At 38.7% G+C, this 22,914-nt stretch overlaps 1 protein-coding gene across 2 annotated transcripts in view; it reads left to right on the forward strand.

Moving 5' to 3' along the window:
• Positions 1-22,914, forward strand: part of LOC309846444 (ADAMTS-like protein 1) — a 393,439-nt gene that overhangs the window by 143,358 nt on the left and 227,167 nt on the right. For both annotated transcript variants that reach the window (XM_082695353.1, XM_082695354.1), the window contains exons 7-9: positions 2,821-2,978; positions 8,408-8,519; positions 12,024-12,162. In XM_082695353.1, the coding sequence (XP_082551479.1) occupies positions 2,821-2,978; positions 8,408-8,519; positions 12,024-12,162 (409 nt within the window). The remainder of the gene's footprint in view (positions 1-2,820; positions 2,979-8,407; positions 8,520-12,023; positions 12,163-22,914) is intronic.

Raw genomic sequence — 22,914 nt, forward strand, 5'->3', positions numbered from 1 at the left:
ACACAGCTACATATTTTCTTTTTTTTATTATTAGCATTTACTCTTGTTGAGAGGTAGACCTGTAAATTACCAGCAGACAATTAGAGGCCACAAACCAGGGAAGGGGTATAAGAGGATACATTGTATTTTCTACAAAATTCAGTTCCACTGAAAGGCTTGACTTCAGCTGGTTCCTTGAACATTTCTGATCTCCTCTGCTGTGACTGTTCCTGGATTTCTAAAGAGCCATCTATCATCTTCTGTAATTTCTCCCCTCCTACACACATGCCTAGGAAACCAATTTAGGTAGCAAGCATTATCTTTTGGCAATTGGATTATAAATGAAATCATTCCAGAAAGACAAACAAGAGGAAGATAAATTGGAGCCTGTGAAAGTTCAGATGGCCTACTATAGTCTTTCTAAAAATAAAAATAAATACATTTCATGGGAGAGGCTGGATTTGAGGGGTCACGTGAAGGGAAGGAATAAGGTGCAGTTCAGGCAAAGCCAGAAGATGCTGATATGTCACCTTATATGGATCCAGGCTCTTGTCTAACCCTGAACAACCCCCCAACATATAATGTTCACATGTCAAGGGAACCATTCAAATGATTTGCTTCCCCCCTGGAGGATTGGACAGAGGTAACTGCTCGTGTAACAACCCCACTCAAAAACAGTATTTTTCTGAGCAGTGACGGGCCTGCTCAGAATAAAGCTTCCAGGCAGAGATCATCACCAAGTAGGGGACTGACTCCTCCATGCAGAAGAAAGACCCCAAAGAATAGATTGAAGTGAAAATTCATTTTTATAAATGTATGAGCCTCCCAGTTTTCCTAATTAATGTGATCATTAAGAAGCTAAAGACTGAGCCTCATTTGCTCTAATTGTCCCAAGAACTCAGTAGGAGAAGTGGCAGATGATATTTGTAAATGGTGGAAAGCAAAATGGAATTTTTCCCCCCAACAGACGTCCTGTTGACAACATACATGGAACTCAAGAAATTTTTGTCTTGTATATCTGGAATATAATATAATACATAATGTAAAATGAATATGTGAATAAATGACACCCTATTTCTCTTGCAACCCTTTGAACTTAACTCTCAGTAGCTGGTCTAATATGGGACTATCCTGAAATATTTGGGGCCAAACCAGAAAAAGACTAGGCAGGCAGTCTGATCCAGCCCCAACTTATTTTCAACCAGAAGTACCTTGGGAAGTACCGCTGGGAGATCTGGTGATAAAACTGAATCAGTTGCTCAGATCAGACTTAGACCTCCAGGATTTTTCCAAAACTAAGTTGATTGATGTCTTGGAGATACATCTGCAAATGAGTACACATACACATAAGGTGGCTTGAAGAATGAAGGCTAGAGGACGGAGATCCCATGATGTTGGCTTTGCTCTGATGACAACAGCTGTGGTTTCCCCTCCTGTTCCTTCTTGGTGTTGCTCATGTTCTTCTGTGAGGACCTCTCTTCTCTAGGTCAGGGGGATGAAGCCTGACCTACTCCAGAAAAAGGGCTACACAGACTTCATTTGAGGGTCGTGGGCATTTCATTGAACACCAACATTCTTTATCTGTTTGTATTCCAGCTTGAAAAAGACAACACTTGGAATAATTTAGCACCTCCAGAGGTCCTAAAACTATCCTAGATCCCCAATCTGTAAGACATAGAAGAAGGGAGTCATTCTGGTTGAATGTGGGGTAGGAGACCCAGAGGCTCACCTGACACTATATCCTTCTGCAAAGCTAAGGATTTTTTTAAGAGTTTATTTGTTTATAAATAAATAAGTAGACAGAGATCATAAGTAGGCAGAGAGGCAGGCAGAAGCAGGGGGCAGGGGGAAGCAAGCTCCCTGCTGAGCAGAGAGCCTGATGCGGGGCTCGATCCCAGGACCCTGGGATCATGACCTGAGCCGAAGGTAGAGGCTTTAACCCACTGAGCCACCCAGGCACTCCCAAAGCTAAGGATTCTTATGCAAGTTTAGAAACCTTTAGACTTAGTCTGTCCCTCTTCATACAGTGGTCAGTTGTTTTAAATCATTTCTCGATCACATGAGCATTTGACCCGCTCTGAAATACACAGTGTAATTACCATCATCCTCAGCTTGCTCACATTTCCTCCAACAAAAGACATTTCATCACCTTTTTCATTGGCCAAATTCAGATTGGAATGCTCCAGGAATCAAGAAGTTCTTTTTCTCTTTGGCACTTAACAAAATATCATATATGCACATAATACTATATTAGGTACCCAACAAGACTTTAAAAAGAGAGTGAACTAAAAAGAATGCTGACTTCTTTGTCCTTATTACTATCATTTCTTCATGACGAGCCACAGCACACACGTGGTAAGCAGATAGTACAAATACACACAAGGTAATACATGGCTATTAAGTCACACAGGTGCTGAGAGGAACTCTGCGCAGGAACTCTGAATCTCACAGATCAAAAAGAAAACTGGAGGGTATTCTAGACAGAGACCCATAGAGACCAAAATCAGTAAGAGATGTACAGGAGTGGTTTAGTTAAGGAATAGGATGGTGGGAATGTGGACTACCCTAATGTGATCATTGGGTAGTCAAAGATTTCTGGACTGGGAGCCTTGAACACTTGGCTAATGAGTTTTAAAATAATTTCTCTTGCAATGTAAATTCCTCTGTGATCGAGGCCCCCCATAAATTTTGGTTCTATCCCAATTTCAACGGCATCAGTCATATAAAGGATGGTACTTGTCCCTTACATAGCTGTAGACTGTTTTATGAAACATGCTTGCGTGTGGTCTGGGGCAGCCCTGGGAACATCTTCCTCCCCTTTACATGTGTTTGAACTTGTAGATCTGGAAACCAAAACCCTGCAGGGGGCTAAAGGTGAAAACAGTCTCAGCTCGACAGGCACCTTTCTTGTGGACAATTCTAGTGTCGACTTCCAGAAATTTCCAGACAAAGAAATACTGAGAATGACTGGACCACTCACAGCAGATTTCATTGTCAAGGTAAGTGCCACTAGCTACCTTGTTTTCAAGACATATCCAGAGCGTTACTTATAGTCTCCTGAACAGAGAGAGAGAATTGGGGTTTGGGTATAGATTTAGAAATTCTATTATCTGGAATAAGTTTAATTCATGAGTAACAAGGTATATCCTGGACTTTTCAAGATCAGATGATATTTTTAAGGTCCTAAGAAAATTCTTGTGTGTTTATTTACATATACAATTTAATAAAAACAAAGACCAGCACATCATTAGTGGGAGGATAGAAACTGTTTTTGGAAACAAGTTAGGGTACAGTCATTGACTCACATAAGGCGTTCACAGTCAAAGAGAAAGACAGACTAATGATCCATAGATTTGGTCCTATGTCCCATTACAAGTCTGTTTTCTCTGTTTCCTCCTATCAGAGCTTTTCTACTCTTCAAGGTAATATAAAACACATTGCTGGAAGCAACATATCCATTCTGTAGGAGAAATGTACATACTAGAAGAATGTTTGGGAATCACAATAAAATAAAACATATTTTTTTCCTTCAGTAGGTCAGGAGGACCTGAAGGATTTCAGCTGCAAAGCTGTAGAACTTGTAATGTGTCCAGGACTCCATAAATTTTTCATCATGGGACCTAGAGCCAGAGGACATTTGATTTAAGCTAAGACTCAATGACCCTGTGGCAGCTGGAAGTAAGAATGCACATAGGAAAATGGGATAGACAGTGAGGTTGGATGGAAGAAGGGTTCCAGAGCACTGTTCTCTGTCTCTGTCTGCCTGGTAGCTGTTTTAAATCCGGTCCAGATGCCAGCCACACTCATGTGGACAAGAAGCTGCAAACCAGCAGAGACAGCTCACAAGAGAAATGATGCTGTGGGTGGTTAAATCACTTCATTTCAGTGTACAAATGCAGCGCAATAGTGAGGGATGTCTTTACTTTTTGCAACCCTTAGAGTGCTGCTGGATAAACCATTTGTATTCCTTTCCCTAGTAACCCTGCAAGAGTTAATACACATACTGAAAATAGAGAATTGGATTCAAGTACTATTGTTCACATATCAGTAGCTGACAGTGTTGCTGATGCATTTTATACATCTAGCTGCCTTCTACTCATCACCACTTGGATATCCCATAGGTACAACCAGCGCAACATGTCCAAAACTGGACCTGTCTAGCCCCAGAAACCTACTTAATCTTCTTTATTTCCTATCTTGTAGAATAAATGGGCTATTCACCCAGCCACATCAGAAAACTTTGATTCACACTGATTTCCCCTTCTCGTATACACCCCCAGTTAGACATTAAATTTTGTGCATTCTACCTCCATACCATCTGAAGATGATTCTTTCTTTCTCTCTTTGCCACCACGGTCTTAGGTTAGGCCTTTGTATTTCTCCCTGATCATGCATATGCCTCCTTCTAAAGCTGCAGCCCAAAGGAGAGAAACGGACTTTCTCAGCCAGGACAGGGTCTTTTTCAGTCATGGTCCACCCTTCACTAGAACTTTCAACTTAGCTCTCCTTGTGAAAGCAGCTAAGGTACCCATTCCATTTGTCCCCATTCTAGAAATTTCAAAAGAATATCCTAGAGAAAAGAAGACATACTAAGCCACCAAAATAGTAGAAAAATTGTGATTTGCATTTACATCAGTTAGAGCATTAGACACAGATCATGCGTTCACGCATCTTTCTGAACAGCATGAAGCAACACCCTGGGCATCATTCAGCATCCAAGGAGCATGAAGGGATGCCTGACTCCCAACCCCCTGCTGGCTGGTCTGAGGCAGAGGTTTCTACAACACCAGGAGAACAAAGAACATAGTAGGGGAACAGCCAAGGTTCACAAGTTACCCTTTTCCCAACTGAGAGGAAAAACGTATGGCATTTCATAATGCATCAACTGGGAGATCCTTTGTGTACTTGATGATGTTTTTTATGCATTTGAAATGTCTTCTTGATTCCTTTGATTTTATATGGACCTAATGTTCATCCATTACCCACTCACACACTTGCCCTGTCCTGTGACTCTTTTGTGACAGTGATATCAGTTGCTATGCAAGGTGACCAGTTTTTGTCTTCTCTTTTTCCTTTCAGTGTGAGAAGTCCTTCCATTAAATTAGAAACACTGGATCATTGTAACTATAGGAAGAAAAGCTTGTTTCAGAACATTCTTTTCCTTTATTAACTTAAGGAGGCCCAAATTACATATGCCAGATGTGTTTAGCTCCCTAAAACTAAATTCTAATGTGTCAAACTGAAGCTTTCAATATCTCTGGACAACAAGAACCTGACATCTGAGGATTTAGGGTGTATAAATCTCCAGAGCTAATGATAACAAAGGTCCCAGAATTAATAAGACCAGAAACAAGGAACATGGCAGCTCATCTCTGTGAGAAGCAATTAGGCCATCAGAGTTAGACATCAGGTTAGCCTCTTTATTTTAAACGTATTTTTCCCACTTTCAAATGAAAAATTAAGAGGAAACTGAAAAGAGCAGTACAAGGCCACCACTAAGAATAAATACCTGTGTCTCCACAACGCTAACGCTAACTGTCAGCATTGCTTGGTACCATGAAAAGAATGGCAGCTTTCAAGCCAAGGCAGACCTGAATTCAAATCCCAGCTCTGCTCTTCCCTAGCTGTGTGGCTTGGAGCAAGTCACTCAATCTCCCTGAGACTCATTTTTCTCATTTTAATGTAAATGTGGAAAGATAATAAAGAGTAGTTCTAAGATTTGATTTAATGCAAATAAAACGTACCCTGCATACAGTAGGAATGTAGTAAGTGCTGGTTGCTGTGGTAGTTGTGTAGTTGTTGGTTATTATTAAGAAAGGGTTCTTATAGAGAAGAGAGAACCAGGAATATTATCACTGTAGAACTGAGTAAGATTATGTGGTCAGAGATTTGGATACATCACGACTGTTTTTATCTATTTGAAATAACAATACCCCTGTTCATTTCCAATCTCTTCAAATTTAGGTATATTGTCTCTGCATTCTTGGTCATGTACTTCAAATTCATTGGACTCATTAAGAACTGTAGTCTCTCTAAGCTCCTGGTTTTCTTTCCTTCAATGTAGTATTAACTAATACTACCTCTTAACACCAGAACTTCTTGACATGCGTTCCTTACTCTCAGGTCATAAGGTACTTTTACTGGTAACTTCCAGGAAGCTGAGAATTTGACATGTTCCTCTTTAACCAGATCAAAAACTGAGCCCAGACACTGTACAGGTATTCTAGAACAAGTTTTCTCCAAGGATTTTGATGTTATATCCTTCCCATTTTTGTTTTTTCCTCCACTTTCCTAGGACTTAGTTTAATTCCAAGCATCCCAAAAGGGACCTCTGCAAAACAATCCATCTCTCTAAGCCTAAATAAATCTTCTGGTCTTTTTATTTTTTCACAGACCTGGTGTTCAAATGAGAGTCCTCTTCTAATACCTTTCCAGCATGAAAACCACACATCCCAAGAGAGCTATAGGCTTTTGTGAGCTTAAAAAAGAGAGAGAGAGAGAGAGAAATTTTCCAAAGAATGTGATTAATACTACATCCCTGAGCAAGCAATTAGGTATCCTGTATCTGACACATAGAATTGAAAAATATTAATCTGTAGGCTTTGCTGTCCTTTTGTGAAAGATACCATATTGCTTCAGCTGTTTTTGCTTTAAAGTAAGTGATTGCATCACTGTTTATTCTAATTAAGAAAGACCTCAATGTTCCATGGGTCAGAATGCCAGCATAATTATGAGATATTCTATAGCTCTCTCTCTTTCTCTTCTTTCTCCTTTTCCAGCTCTTGCATATTATCTGACAAATATTTCCAACATTTTCATCCAAAGTCCAAAAACTAGTCTAGGGTTTAACACCTACTCACTGTGTACCAGTGTTCCTAGATGTATAATCCAGTTCTTAATCCAGTTGTTGAACTCAGTGGCAGAGAAACAGGCTGTTTTTTGAAGGCCAAATCCATCAGTTTATCCTTGAAACACTTGAAAACCTGAACGAAGTTGTAGACCACATGATTTACTGTTAGACCTCTACTGTCTTGAAGAGGTGGCCCTCTTGGTTGTCCATGGAACTTCCTTTAGTCCAAGCCTTGCCAGACTGTCTTAGTGTTATACGGCATGTGGTTAGATCTTTGTGAAATCAAGACACTGCTCCTGTTGGGTATTTTTTCCTTCTCTTTTAGATTATGTTTTCTCAACCTTGTACTTTCAAGAACTATTAAAGAATTATTGCCTCACTTCCCCTCTTTCAAAATGCAACGGGTTTGTAATTTCCGTAAGGACATGTTGTATTCAGAGTACTTGCTTTTGTAGTGTAAGTTGGTGTTTTTCAAAGCTTGGTACTTGGACCATCAATATTTCCATTGCTCTTGCCCTGCAAGAGCCCAGGAATTTGCATTTTAGCAAGCTTCCAATTGGTAACTCTGCACATTTAAATGTATGAATCACTAAAGTGTGAGGAAACACCATGTTTCTGAGTGGGCAGAGCCATTTAATTCTTTAATTCCTTTTTTCTTAACTAAAGACAGGATCCTTCTTTTTTTTTTTTTTTTTTTTTTTTCAGTGTTTGGCATTTATAATTTCCCCAGAACAAATTGTCTACTTTGGAACCTACATTTAAAAATCTACATATATGGGCGCCTGGGTGGCTCAGTTGGTTAAGCGACTGCTTTCAGCTCAGGTCATGATCCCAGAATCCCGGAATCGAGTCCCGCATCAGGCTCCCAGCTCCACGGGGAGTCTGCTTCTCCCTCTGACCTTTTCCTCACTCATACTCTCTCTCAATGTCTCTCTCTCAAATAAATAAATAAAATATATATTTTTTAAAAATCTACATATATGGGATGCTGGGGTGGCTCAGTCAGTTAGGCATCTGTCTGATGTAGGACTCGATCCCAGGACACTGGGATCATGACCTGAGTCATAAGCATCAGGTTCCCTGCTCAATGGGGACAGAATCAGGGCCTGATTCTCCCTCTTCCTGCTTCTCCCCTGCTTGTGCTCTCGCTTTGTCTCTGACAAATGAATTTCAAAATATCTTTAAAATAAAGAAATAAGTAAAATAAAATAAAAATCCACATACATATATACATCACATATAAAAATCCACATAATTTGGCTGTTATACCAGAGAAGCTGGAAATACAGGAAAGAAAGAGAATGAGTAAGTGGCCTGGATAAAGATCCTACCTGAATCGCAAGTAGAGACATTGTGACCCCTTGTTCCATAACAACCCAACTGAAAAGTGATGGTTGTGATGGTGTCTGGTTGTTGGGTAAGATCGATGATATTGCTATAGCCACTTCTCTCCCAATGCAGTTCTTCATGTAGCCTAAGACCATCCACGCCACCACGCATTGTTGTCCAAAGTTGGAAGGGACCAAGAAAATCCCTCCCTATCATACCAGGTTCTCTCTTTGCTTTCATCTCCTGCAGATCCGCAACTCGGGGCCTGCTGACAGCACAGTCCAGTTCATCTTCTACCAGCCCATCATTCACCGATGGAGAGAGACAGATTTCTTTCCTTGCTCAGCAACCTGTGGAGGAGGTAATGGTGTCCACTTACCCTTCGCAATGTTGGCTTCTGTGAGGGAAGATTTGGCTGTTATGAAAGTAGTCACTTCCATGTGGAAGAAATTGATGCTGTGATGGGTCTGATTCTTTATACTAAATGGGGCCAAATCCTGAAGCCCTCCCTTAAGGAGGATACCTCCATCTGGATGCCCTATGAACATTTCCTGTCGGTAGAGTTCCATTAGTGGAAACAGTCTTGACTCTATTCTGTTCCTTGGAGAATAAACTATTCACCTGGTTGAAGAGAACTTACTTATTCAGGAGCCAAATAAAGAGTGTTTGTCAGGCCTACTACCTAGCACATTATGTCCAAAATAATCAGAGACTACTTTAATTAAGGAAATAGTTTATTACCAGGAAAAAAGTCCCTGTACTATAGACATAGACTCCATTATTGTTAAACCCTATCCCATCATCTGTGCCATAAGTAGAAAGCACTTGCCTGCTTTATTCATGAAAATACAGCTCTCCTGAAAAGTCACATAATGAATTCTTATCTCTACTCTGTTCACATCTGCAACGCCGATTGCATTTTGTGTTACTGGAAAGGTATTTCCCCCTACTTTCTGCTCATGATAATTATAATGGTTAAATAATAATTGCTTCAAAATATTTTATAATTTATTTAGCCATATCCCTATAGAAGATTTAGGCCATTTAAACTTTCCTATTATAATGTCATGAATAACTTAATACCTAAGTATTTCGCTCCTTTCAAATTATTTCCTTGGAATAAATTCTCAAGAGTGAGATTCAGAATTTTTGTGGCTATTGGCATCTATTACCAAAATTCTTTCCAGAATGGTAATAAGCAGCTTATGAGTAGTTGAGTTTCATTGCCAATGGAGCCAGTATTTGTGGATTATAAGAATTGTTTAATTTTGCTGATTTAATGAGCATAAAATTGCATGTATATTCCTTTAAAAAACAGCACATTAAATAAATTCTGGCTCCACCTTCAAAGAAGCCTGTTAATTGGACAGTGGTAAATTAAGTAGTTAATCCACATGGGTATCACTAGATTATTCTGACAAGAAAAAAGGATGGTACCTCAAAATAGAGACAAACTATTACCTATTAATTTTTTAGACAGTAAGAGCACATGAAATAATTCATCTTCATCAGCATAATATTAACACACCCCTAAAAATGAGGTTCTAAGAATAACATTGGGTTTTAGCTTAAAAGCAGTTAGTCAAAAAGACCTTCACGTGCTTCTACTTGGTTGTTAAATAACTATTAATTTGACATTATAAGCATTTCAACAAAATAGTGTTTTCATTTGTTCTGTCTGTCCAGAAGAGAAAGATGACTTTTATAAAAAGTAAAACCCCAATTACTTGGATTTTTCATGAGAATATGTTATTTTGATACACCTGTTAATGACTAGCAGAGGAAATAGTTTTGGAGAAAGAAATCCGAACAATTATTTTTCTTTTTTTCTTTTTTAAATGCAAGTCATGCTTTGTGAGAAGTAACAATTCAGTAATATGCCCACTATGTCCGTTTCACATAGAGTTGCTGATGGAGTATAATTTCAGTAACCTTGGCGATGCCTTGCTGTGTAATAAAGCAACTCCTGTTAGATTCATATATATCCAACTCCTCTCAGCCTTATTTCCCTCAAATCTTAGTGAAGGAGAAGCATTAGTGGTCTTCAAATGTTTTGAGCAATCAAACCCTTGCTTCAAAGGAAATCTTACTAGGAAGCCCAGAATAAAGGAGTATTATTCAAAATGAAGATAGGAGCCATGTGGAAATTAGCTTTCCTCCTGCTTCGTGGACCACAGCTTGAAACTGAGTGAAGAAATGATCTCTGGGTTCCCTTTTATATTTTTGGTTCTACATTCAAAGGGTTGACCATCTTGCTAAGTGTAAAGAAACAATTGCTAATCCAATTATCTTGTGAATTGCTTGAAAACACAATTATCTGGCCATTTTGGTCATTTATTTCATTTTTGTCCTACATCTTCATTTCACCCACTCTCAGATAGCCTGACAACAATATCTGTAGGCTGACAATTATGATTTACTTCTTGCTTATGCCCACATTTTACTACATGATAAATTCTGTCCTTGAGTAGAAATTATTATATGGAAAATTACAAAATTATAAAAAATATAAAATGATTCACTTATAAAATTATAAGTTATAATTTTAATTATAAAATGCTTAGTTTATCATAACATTATCTGCTTTCGAGTATAACATAATTGAAAAATAAAAGTATACTTACTATTTATAGGGTGATTTTTCTCTTTGATTTTCTTATAAAATAAAAAGCTTAATGGAACATGTGTTCTTACCTATTACTTTCCATGCTTTTCATCTTTACAGTAAAATTGTTAAAAGGTCTTTTTGGGGGTCTTTAATGAACAATTAATTTTTGTGGGTGGTCTGAGAACACAGCCCCAAGCCAGGAATTCTGGTTTTATAAGCTTTCTTCTGATTTCCTAAAATCTTTAGCAAGTCTTTAATTACTCTAATTCTAACTTGGTAACACATATCTAGCAATAACAATATTCAACCACCTGCCAGGGAGAATATATTTTGGAGGTTGATTAGGGTTAGAAAATACAAAAGCCTAAGTTAAAAAAAAAAAAAAATCCCCATGTACTTTTATTTTTCATGCTAAGAATCCAATCTTCATCACCGTCTCACCAGAAATGCACAAGATGAGAGAGAGGCAGGTGGGAAAGGTCTCACACATCATGAACGCTACTAGGTAGTACCCAGCAATGCTATTTTTTAAAAGAATTCTCCAAACAGTGGAAATGTGTGCACAGAAACTAAAAAATATCAGCTAAAGACTTAATTTAAGGAGCAATGGCAAAGGATTTCAGGTGAAGAAGAAACTGAACATTAGGGGAGTCCTATTATTTTTGGTGGTGGTGGTGTTGCTCTGGAGGGATTCATCCTACATTTACTCAGCCAAACCCACTCAGGTTGAGTATAGACAAAGATGATATTCTCAGGTGGCTGGCAAGACCTGGTCTTGCGCTGAATCCCATTTTCCCCCATTCATCCAGGGGAGCGGTGTTAGAGTTTATGCTATTGATTTGGGAATTTATTCTCCCTAATGCCCCAGATACAATGGAGGCAGTTTTGCATCCTTGCAGAATTTAATGCTTGGCAAATAAACACCGATCATCTTTTTTGGATACAGAAATCTCTGTTACACTTTCAGATTATACAAAGCAAATTAATAAGGAATGATTTACAACAGTCTCTGCCCTTCTATAATCCGGACCTTAGAGTAAAATTTAATTGTTAAAATTCGAGTGGAAAAATAATATTTGAGGTCTGCAAAAATTAATGAGCCTCCCATTTATCTGTCTTTTGTCCTGGAAATTACTGAACCATTGGGGAAGAATTTCCATTAATGTGAGATGGCCAAAAAGCATAAAGAAATCTATTGCATTATATTTTACCATGGTTTGTGTATCTTAAACTTGCGTGGATGGTTTGATACTACAGGTTACCAGCTGACATCGGCCGAGTGCTATGATCTTCGGAGCAACCGTGTGGTTGCTGATCAGTACTGCCACTATTACCCAGAGAACGTCAAACCCAAACCCAAACTTCAAGAGTGCAACTTGGATCCTTGCCCAGCCAGGTCAGTCAAATTTGCCAGTTTATTTGTCATAAATATAAATCGTGTTCCTTGCTAAGCTTCTTAAATCTTTTAATGAAAAATAAGCATCGCTTCCTAATCATGCATTATTGGTTACCCATGCCCCTCAGTCTTGCAGCTAGATGATGCCCTCTTAGGCTCTACAGATTCTCCACGTGGGGAGCAAATAAACACCGAAATAACAAATAATGCTTAGCTCCCTTAAGCATTATTTTCTCTTCTGATTTATTTTGATTCTGGTACTTCTGTCTCTCCTTAACAAAGTCCAGGCCAGTGTCGTGGCGTGGTCTTCCCAGGAGTCTTTCCATTTTCACTCTGTCACTGGAGTTTGATGTGATCAAAGCAGACCATATTCAAGGACCACAGCTGACCCATCTGAGCCAGGGGTGGTCCATAACTCTAATTTTAACAAACTCAGCCTTTGTTAAGGAGAAAGCAGAGTTATTGTCAATAGTCAGATTTTTCTTAAAGGTCATTTAAATTAGGAGCTCTAAAGAAGACCTGACATTTTCATGTCAGCTATGGCTTTTTGGAAACCACAAGTGGCCCTCAATTAGATTTAAGGATCAGATTGATTAATGAAACATCTCAGATGATGAGGAGTCATGAAAGTACAGGTCAGCAGTCTGTCTGTGGTGTGATATTCGCCTTTGTACTTGCAACACTTCCTGGTAGATCTCTTTATCATCTTCCTTATCCACACATAGGAGAGAAGAAATTTAAAAAAAAAAAAAATTCTTCTGGAAAACTGATTGTGAACACCAAAAGATTAAAAATCCTTCCCTCAGCTCCTTGGATTTCTGAGAAACACCTCAGTATTACTTTTAAATCATAGTTTAGTAAGTATAGATACATAAAAATAAAACTTGAAAGAGTTGAAATAGTACATGAGCAACATGCATGAAAATCACTTTGAAGTTTTTGTTTTCTGCTGTTAACTTCCCAAAGTTTATTTTCTTGTACTCCGTTTCATATTCATGGATTCTAAATTCTACATGTGATGCAAAATTGCCTATTTCAAATACTTAGCTCATAAAACTGAACTCCGACTAACAGGTTTCCATTAAAGACAGAGAATCAATATTTTATAATTATATAATTTAGGTGAGGTTTAATTTAGTTTAGGTTCATGTTACACCAGATAATTATGTATTGAAAATTGGAAATGGTTTAAAAACTGAATGAGGTGTTAACATTTTGCTTGGACTTTTTTAATTTTGGAAATATTAAGAGTATGAAGCACTTGTAGCCAAGACAATTATAACTAATGCAATTCAACCCTATTTTTAAATTATTCTTCTTATTATACATCTTTATATCTATACCAGAAGACCACTTATACGAAAAGCATAGTTATCCTAATTCAGACAGATGGCTCAGCCAGAGGAAGACTTTGAAAGTCTTCACCCGTTTTCATGATAATTTATGTGTAAATTTCTAGGAGAAATGAGGGATTCACTCCCACAACTGGGGAAAAAAACTCCCATAAAGAGATGACTGTGGAAGACAGTTGTGAGATAAAAGTATTTTGTTAACAATTTTAAGAAAATATTTATAATTTACTCAATTTTGGGGGGGGGGGCTCCTGATTTTTATCTATCTTCTTTGTCGGAGTCATACTTGTGGCCTATTTCTTATTATCCAAAAGCAAAAGGCCATGTTATAATGAAAGAGGTTTGCCTCTGAAATTTTTGCTTTGTCTCCATCCTATGTTATTTTAAAACATCTAATACAGCACATGTATAAATGTTGGGACAGGTGGCTATTAAGGAAAAAAAAAAAAAGAAAACTGAGAAAGGAGAAAGAAGAAGTAAGTTAGAAGCAAATGTCAGGAAGCTGCTTTTTTATTGCAGAGGTAATTAAACAAAGCTGTAAAAATTAACACTTAACAGTAGGAGAGATTTAAGAGGAAACCTCTTTAGGAAATATAGATTTGTAACCCCAAGGTTAAGATACTTCAGGATCACTGGGAAATTCATTGTCCTTATTTGCATACCTGGGGTAAAAGCAAGTTTTCTGAATTCCAAGAGAAAACAGAAGTGATGATTCCAGAGAAGAAGATACTGTGTAACAAACTGTGTTACTATGTAACAAATGTTTGCCCTCCCTTTAGACATCACAGTCAAACCCTCAAGAAACTTCTTTCTAACTACAGATATAACTACCTCATAGTCAAATCAGGAGTGACACAATGATATTAAACTATCGCCTTTGTGTCTAAAATTAGAAACACCCAAAAGGGAAAATGTAGATGTCCTTAGTACCGACAGTCAGATGGTTTTTTTTTTTTTTAATTCCAAAAGAAATTCCTTTTATCAAGCCCCTGAGGTAGTTGTTCACTTTACTTGTGTGAGACTAGGAATTGGGGGCCTGTTATGTATTTTTTGAAAAGCAAAATCCCATTCACATAGCCAAGTTTATTGCCTGTCAAGCCTGGGAAGTACCATGGACAGCAAAAAGTGCACTAAATAATTTGGTCTGGAGTCCTTGGTTCATCCCGGACCTCAGTTTTCTCACCCACGAAATGGGGGTGAGAGGGTTGTTTGTTGCATTAAGTTAGCGGTGTTCAGACTTGGCCTACAGAATCTGTCACTCCACAGAGTTGCCTCCCTGAATTTCATCTGATATATTTTGAAGTGTTTTTCAACAAGAACTCACAAGAAGTTCATATAGTCAAACATGTTAAACTAATTTTAACTGATTCAAGTTCAGCTAAATTATAAGCATTGTTGGAACAGTTATAAAAATGTTATCCCACCAAAGTAACTGCTTTTTGCCCTCATCCTTAAGTTCTTCAATGTGTGTATTTGGCCAGAAAAATACGTATCCTAAGATTGCAGGATGAGCTGTTTAAAACTTACCATTACATATCTGCTTCTCTGTGATAATAGGAATTCTCTCATTGCTACACATCTGAAACTAAAACAAACCAGAAATAAATTGGCTATGATGACCATTTGCCATAATCCAGGATGCCCAATTTTTTTGTTTACCAAAACAGCCTCATTGTTTGCAGTAATTTACTTTGTAATAACTAAGTGTTTATAGTTGAACTAGTGAACCAAATGACATCCCCTACTCGTTTCGCTCACAGACGATATCCTCTGGTTCACATGGTTATGGATTGGCTCATCTAATGGTTCTTGAAGCTAAGGAGATGGTTGACACCTAGCCCCTGTTTTTGAGATTGTTTTTATGTTTTTCTGGGGGTTTTTTTGTTTTTTGTTTTTTGTTTTTTTTTTTTTTTTTGGTGCTTAATGCTAACTAAGAAATGTCAATGAGTTAAAAGCCCATAATGAACACAATAAACCTCACTAACAATCTCCAGTGCCCACAAATCACCAGTGTTAATGCTTTTGCTATGTTTCTTTCCAGTCTTGTCTATAGGCTGTAACATAGATGAGATCATACTGTGTACAGTGGACACTTGGAATTCAGTGATTTAGCATTCTTGGTTTCCACTATTCTAAAGCAAGCCTGAATATCCATGACATGTAGTAACTTGACATTTTGCTGAAGCAGGAATATGAGACCCTTCTACTACTAGACCAACATTTGAGCCTACCTGGCTGCCAGAAGTTCCATCCCAAGAGAGCTTTTGTTGCTCTCTGCTGGTGTCTTTTACGCAGTCATTTTTATGAAGTGGTAAAATGGTTTGTTTCCTAGCCAAGAGTGGTCTCAAAAAGGAAGCCAAAAGTTAACACTTCTAATAGGGGGAAGAGAGAGTGGAGGTAAAAATTTAATGGCTTTTAGCTAAAATTAAGACTGTTTCCCATTGGTGGCTCAGAGCTATGATCTCAGAGCTATGATATCACTAATCCCATCATAGGCTCTCTCCGATGTTCCGGTGGTGGTCCCAGCTCGGGTAAGCCCAGAAGTCCAGGGTCGTTTCCCTCCTATAAGTCAGGGATCTACTGTTTCATTTGTTTTCCACTGCATTCCTCTCACCCAAGAGTGTGGACCCTTTCCCGCGTCACTAAGACGTTTAGAATCTAACCGAATGTAAATTCCTCCCTCGTGCCTGCCCTAATTACAGTTTCTGTCTTACACCACAGAGAAATTTTTTTTAATGCCTTTTTCAGTTGTTTGTGCAGTGCTATATATCATCTTTGCCTCTCAGGTGAAGGCTAAAATCCATCATGTGATGCCTATGGTTCTGCAACAATTAAAAAGGCATCATTTTAGTTCAACTAATAAGCACCTTATGTTTTCAGAGTGGCTTTAAATGTAAGCTATACTACATTTGGCCTCATATAGCTCAGTCTATGAGACTGGAATGACTGTTAATGCTGTCTGGGAGAAATTGTGCAAGACATTGTTTGTGAGAAGATCAGAGACGCACCTTTGCGGATCTGTTCTGGCACGGGTCCCCTGTGTTCCCTCCAAGGCAGTAATGAAGGGGGCTTAAATTGGCAAGGGTTGGAAAAGTGAAAAAAGTTCTCACTCATCACACTATCAGGATCACAATCATTAGCAAACAAATCTGTTCCTTGCTGAAACTGCATCCAGATTCCCCCTTCCCTCAAGGGATTCAGAGCAATAGTCCTGAGGAAATGCCCAAACATGTTTGTCCCGAGCGGCCATTCTTGGTGCGTTCCAGTGGACTTTTTGTCCAGCTCCATTTAATTTGACAGTAAATTGCATAAGTCATCCCTGGCCATGATCCAAATTGCGAACAAAATCTCAGATTGAATCTTAATGCAACTTTAAAATAATCTGCATCGCGAGAGCCATTATGTGTAGTGGGCATGTAAAAACTTGGTCACGCTAACTTGGTGACTAACCAGTCCATTGGCAGTGCGGACTGGTGATTAGGAGGGGAGCTTTGGAGTGAAGAGGCTGGCTTGAGATCCTGACTCTGCCATTTACTGATTGAGTACCCTTTGGCCAGTTACTTGCTCTTACTAAGTCTCCATCTTTTATCCTGCGAAATGAGGAAAATAACAGTACTTACCTCACAGGGTCATCATGAGGAATAAATGCTCTAAGATATTTAAAGAGCTTAGCAGAATGTCTGACACATGACAAGCCCTCAGAAATGTTAGTTGCTACAGCTATTATGACTAAAATCATGATTATGATAATTGTTGGTGTTACCTCAGAGAGAAACTGCTACACTTTCCAGATAGCAGCTTTCTCCTCCATGACCAGAAAAAGATGGGACCCCAGAATTTTCTATGGGTCTAGAAATGGAATTCTCTGTTGTTTTTATATAGCAAGAAACATGAATTCCTTAAAAAAAAAAAATCTTCATCAAAGTAAATCACCTGTACCAGAGTTTTAAAATACAACAACCATGAGAAATTAAGATAATTGGCATCTCCATAAATCGCAGCGTGCAACTGCCTAATAATCCCCATTTAACCAGCTGTGAGACATTGCCATTTAATTCCAATGGGATTTATGCCAAGTCACCAAAAAAGGAGAACTCAGAGTAAGGGCTAGAAAATGGTTGCCTTGTTAGCAATTAAAATACAATGAAATGTTTTCCTCATCTTCAAAGTCTTTTTGTTTTGCTACAAGATGTAAATGTTTTAGAAAAGCACCAACTTCTGTTCAATCAACCTCATTTGAATATATTCCTCTAAGACGCCAACGAGTTAAACAAGAAAGATCACCATAAAATCCTGTGTCCACTTTCATTCATTATCTCTAATGAGGTTAAAAAGTGGAGTTCTGGTTCTTTTTAGGATGCATAGCCATACCCTTCCAAGTTATTAGTGATAGTCTCACACACATTATCAGACAATCAGTTTGAAACTCCATTATTGGGGCGGTTCAGTCTTTCTACCAGACCAGCTCATGACTACCAATAATGATAATCACTTGTTACAGTACCTCTTATACTTTTGAAATGTGTAATTATTTATGCAATTCTCTTAATTAACCTGCAAGTTAATTTAACAGGTATTAGCATCATCCTCCATTTTAACCTCCTTCACTTTGGCTTTACTAACTGGTAACTTCTTTTCTTCTCTAGACCCGAGTTTTGCTACTTGTAAAATGAGTAAAATATTCCTGTAGGAGAGTAGCTACAAGGATTAAATGAGATAATATACAAAAAGCTCTTAGCAAGGTGCCAAGCACTCAACAGAAGTCAGCTATCATTATCAAATTGAGAGCCAAACCTGTAAAATGACATGCTCAACATTACTTCTTTATGAAGTTTATAAAGAGCTTTCACATCCATTATCTCAATTCAGTTTTACAATCCCTGGGAGGTTAGCAAAACAGAGATTATTATCTGTGTTTCCAGATAAACAAACTGAAGGCTAAAGAGGTTGAGGGATCTGCCCCCAGGTTAGATTGTGCAAAAGGAAGCTGTGTTGTAAATCTAAGTGCTTCCAGTTCCAGACTTAACCTTCTCTAGAATGGAAACCCAGCTGACCCGATTCATGCTACTGATACCTTATTCTTCATGATGCCTTTAGCACCCCATAAAATCTGGTTTAAGCCCAACATAGACCCCCACAACCAGTACAGTACTGACAACTTTGCATGTCTATGCGAAGTCCGGTCCTCTGGGTCTTTGAATAGACTACACATCCAGGTTAGACAAGCCTCTTTTATATAAGCATAAATACTGATGTTTACTCCATCCAAAAGGTGACCAATCACTTGAGAAAGTAGAGGAAGAGATATTAGTCCCACTGACTTAAAAAGCAGTTCAGAAATTGCATTAACATCAAGAATATGAACCACAGAAATAGCAATGTGAGGAAATCTTAATATATGGGGTCAAATGATCAAAAACTCCCCAGTGGGTTTTACTGCAGAATATGTGCCTTAAAAACATTTTCAAAGCCTGGATGATGGACAGGGTTCTTTTGGTCTTCTTCTGAAAGATAAATGAATGTTGCCTAGTAGGTACAATGGTTTAAAAAAAGATTGTGACCTCTTTACAGAATATTTTCTCATTTGCTGGATCCCATCTTGCTTAGGGAGGCCCGTGGTGCTTTAAGGAGTCACCAAATATTAGAGTAGGAAAGATTTTGAGATGATCACCTAGTTCAGTAGTTTTCAATTTGTGGTTCACAGAGCTGCAAGTTCTGCCTTCAGCAGCCACTAGGAAGAGGAGAGGCGAGCTAGAGCTCCAGGAGACGGGGGTTTCTGAGACCCTGCTATTACTTTACCTTAAAACTCCCGATTTCATCCAGTCCTTAGCTGTGGCAGAAGTTCAAATGTAAGGCTCTCGAGATCACAGAGAGCGACAGAGAGGAGAACTGACTGTCCATTTCCCAGCTCCTCAGGGGGTCCTTTTTTTTATTATACCATGATCCTTTGTGCTCTATGACCCAGAAAAACATGAACGCTTATGTCTTTTCCAACTTTTGGTCACTTCTTTCCTGCCCCATCCTAAACTGTGGCTTAGGAAGAGATGTGGAACTGTTGCCCACAGTTGTCAAGAAAAGGTAAAATACTCTCTTCTGTGCCATTGCTCCCTCCACCATGCACAATTTCATTCATTTTTTTAATGGAGTGCCTAACTGGTACAGATTCGATGCTTGCTACCATGGCAAAGGCAAAGCAAAATCAACCAGGAAGTGGGGCCCAACACTGCCCAGAGAGAGTTATATAGTGACAAAGCATCATGATACCTGAAGGACACATGAGACAGGAACAAGGAGAGCTTTTTGAGCTGTCATGGCTATTTCTGGGAGATACTCAATGGAAGAGATGCAGAGTTAAGCCAAGCAAGCTAGAAGCACAGGTGTCATTAAGCTGTCCTCTCTCCTCCCCAAATCCCCCAATCACCTCTGCTCCCAGAGCAGCCTCCCTTAACTTTCAACCCCTCACTCCCAAAACTGTTTATCCCCCTTGCACAGATGGCAGAGCTAGAGGAAGGCAAGGAATGAGACTAAAAATGTGCCCAGTGAGTGACAGTTGGTTGGGGAGTTTCTTCGACCTGGTTCTGTTTATTTGCTTTAATTCTGGATGGTACTGCTTGCCTCTGTGTCTGCATACCAACACCATGACTTCTTTTAGCAAATATGCACTAATTGCCTCTGCCCACGGCATGGTGTTAAGAGACCCAGTAGAGAACCAATATGGATTCTGCCCCATGATATTAAACTAAAGGAAAGTTATACATAATTAGAACTTAGTAGAAACTTAAAAGTGATGAGCAGAGTTAGTGCAGTGGGTGTTTGGAAGAGGAAGAGTGAATTTCTGGCTAGATGTTGAGAGGGAAATTAAAGACAGGCTTTAGAAGAGATAGACCTTGACTAAGAAATTTCACTGGGTATCATGGAGCCACTTAAGATTTTTGAGCTGGGAAATAAAATTACTGGTTTCTATGATAGCAGTGAGCAGACTGGGTTGAAGCAGACAGTGCTTGTAAGCAGAAATCTATTAGCTGACCACGCAAAAGGCCCCAAACTTGTGTCACAAGGAGATGTGCTTGGCCAGACTTCCCAACTGGCAGAGCTGAGTTCCAGTAGGAAACACAGGAAGGAGAAGCAACCAAAGACATCCTGTAGAGTCTAGCCTGGGTGGAGGAGAAGATGGTAGTGTCTGAACACTAACCGTGATCACGAGGGAAGATAATGAACGATCTGGACACACTGAGCTTGACAAAACTAGAGCGCATCCAGCTGTCCAGAAGTCTGCCGCTGAGGAGAAGAAGAAAGAGGTCCTCAGAGATTCTCACAAAGGGACATCTAGCACCAAAAGGACTTGTTATGGTTCATTTCCATTTAGAAAAAACCCAGAACCCCACAAATTAGGCTCTCATAGAGATAGTTCCATTAGGATTTTTCTTGGAGAGAGAAATTTGCTAAATAGTGTGAGCCTGAATATGGATTGATTTTGAAGCCATTTAAAGTCAAGGATATTGCTCTAAAATAGCTTCTGAGATGATTTCAAAACAGACTCGATAATCTTTAAGTGACACTTGGAATTTGAGGTGATGGTCTCATTTCACCCATTTATTTCATATTTTTAAGTGTTCCTGCCTTATACTTTCTCAAATTTGTATTTTGTCTTGCTTAAATATTTTAATTCTTATGACTACACATTATAGAAAACTGGGAAAACAGAAAAATGTAAAAATACAAAGGCAAAACATCAGGAACTAACAATCGTTTTTATCTTTTCCTAATATAGTTCTGTGACATATGTATGTGTAAATACATATAAATAAGTATATATGTTATTTACACACACATAGATACATATATATGAACTATGAAACTGATTATATAGATTGATGAATACATGAGTTTTCTTAGTATTGTGGTTCACATGGTAGGTTCTACTTTGCATTGAATTTTCTTCAGTTACCATTATGTTTGAACATTTTCTGTATCATTAAAAATAGTTCAAAAGGCTTCATGTTTATGACTGCATAATATTTCATTACATGAGTCTGTCTTAACATGGAAGCATTCTTCCACCATTGGACAGTTCAGCAAGGTATGTGCCTTGAGAGGATGAGGTACCCTGTTTTTTTTCTACTGACACCCTTTGAGTCGAGAATGACCTCCTCCTCGTCTTTTCATTTTCCCACCATAATCTCTGATGTTGCAGAGTCCAATGGAGTCAGGTCGCTGCCCAGTGTAAGAAGTGCATGCGTGATCACGATAGTTAAAGCAATGAAGAATGTATGATTTTCCCAAAACCAACTTTTTCTTACATCTTCTCTTGTGATCATTTTTTTAAATTGTTTTTGCCTCCTCCACAACTTCCCACCTATCATGTCTGAATGCCTGCATATGCACACATAAAACACACACACACACACACACACACACACACACACACATCAAGCCCTGAACACGGGAAGAGCTTCTTAAGGTCCCTGAATGGCATCCTTTTCATCATTCCTCAATATGTACACTTTGCCTAAGAAAAAGACCAAGTGTCTTAAAGGTAAGCAATAGGAAGTTACATTTAGGCCATAGTGCCTACACTTCTGTGACAGTGTGCTGAAAGGCCAAGGCCATAGCATGAACCCCTAGAGAGAGCAGAGCCCATGCACATGAGCATACATTAACAAGACTGGACAGAGAACCATTGTTTTGATATCTTTCTGTTTTCACAGGTGCCCCAGAATGATTTTATGAGTCTTCACCATGACCCATGCCATAGAAAGACAAATATAGTTATAGTTTTGCTGAATCCAGGTTTAGAGGTCCTTGTGCAAACAAAAACACAATTTCTAAATCAGTCCAAAGCAAAGCCCAACATCTTGAATTCTATATACACCCCCTTTTATTCCCCTTCTCCTCTAGCCTGTTTTCTTCAATGCCACTGACTCCATTTTAAATATCATCAGCTGATAAATCAATTGGCAGAGATATACAGTGTTCATTCTAATATTGAGGATAACAAATCATAGCTGTAAAATTTTTCAGAAGAGAAGACAACAAACTGCATTTTGCATTTAGAAAGTGGTGTTGGTGTGAGTAAAAATGCTTGGGTTAGCTCAAATATAATAGTTAAGTCAATTCTATGATTTCTTAATAAACTTCTATTAGATGTATATCCAAAGTTATTAGAAGAACTTTGGAAGGTTAAAACTCTTTTAAAACTATAGCTCCTTTAAAAAGAAAATTCCCTTAATTACTAGACATAAGAATTATTGGAGGGGCGCCTGGGTGGCTGAGTGGGTTAAGCCTCTGCCTTCGGCTCATGTCATGATCTCAGGGTCCTGGGATCGAGTCCCACATTGGGCTCTATGCTCAGTGGGAAGACTGCTTCCTCCTCTCTCTCTGCCTGCCTCTCTGCCTACTT

This window comes from Mustela nivalis (genome assembly GCF_964662115.1).
Source record: "Mustela nivalis genome assembly, chromosome: 13".
Lineage (NCBI taxonomy): Eukaryota > Metazoa > Chordata > Mammalia > Carnivora > Mustelidae > Mustela > Mustela nivalis.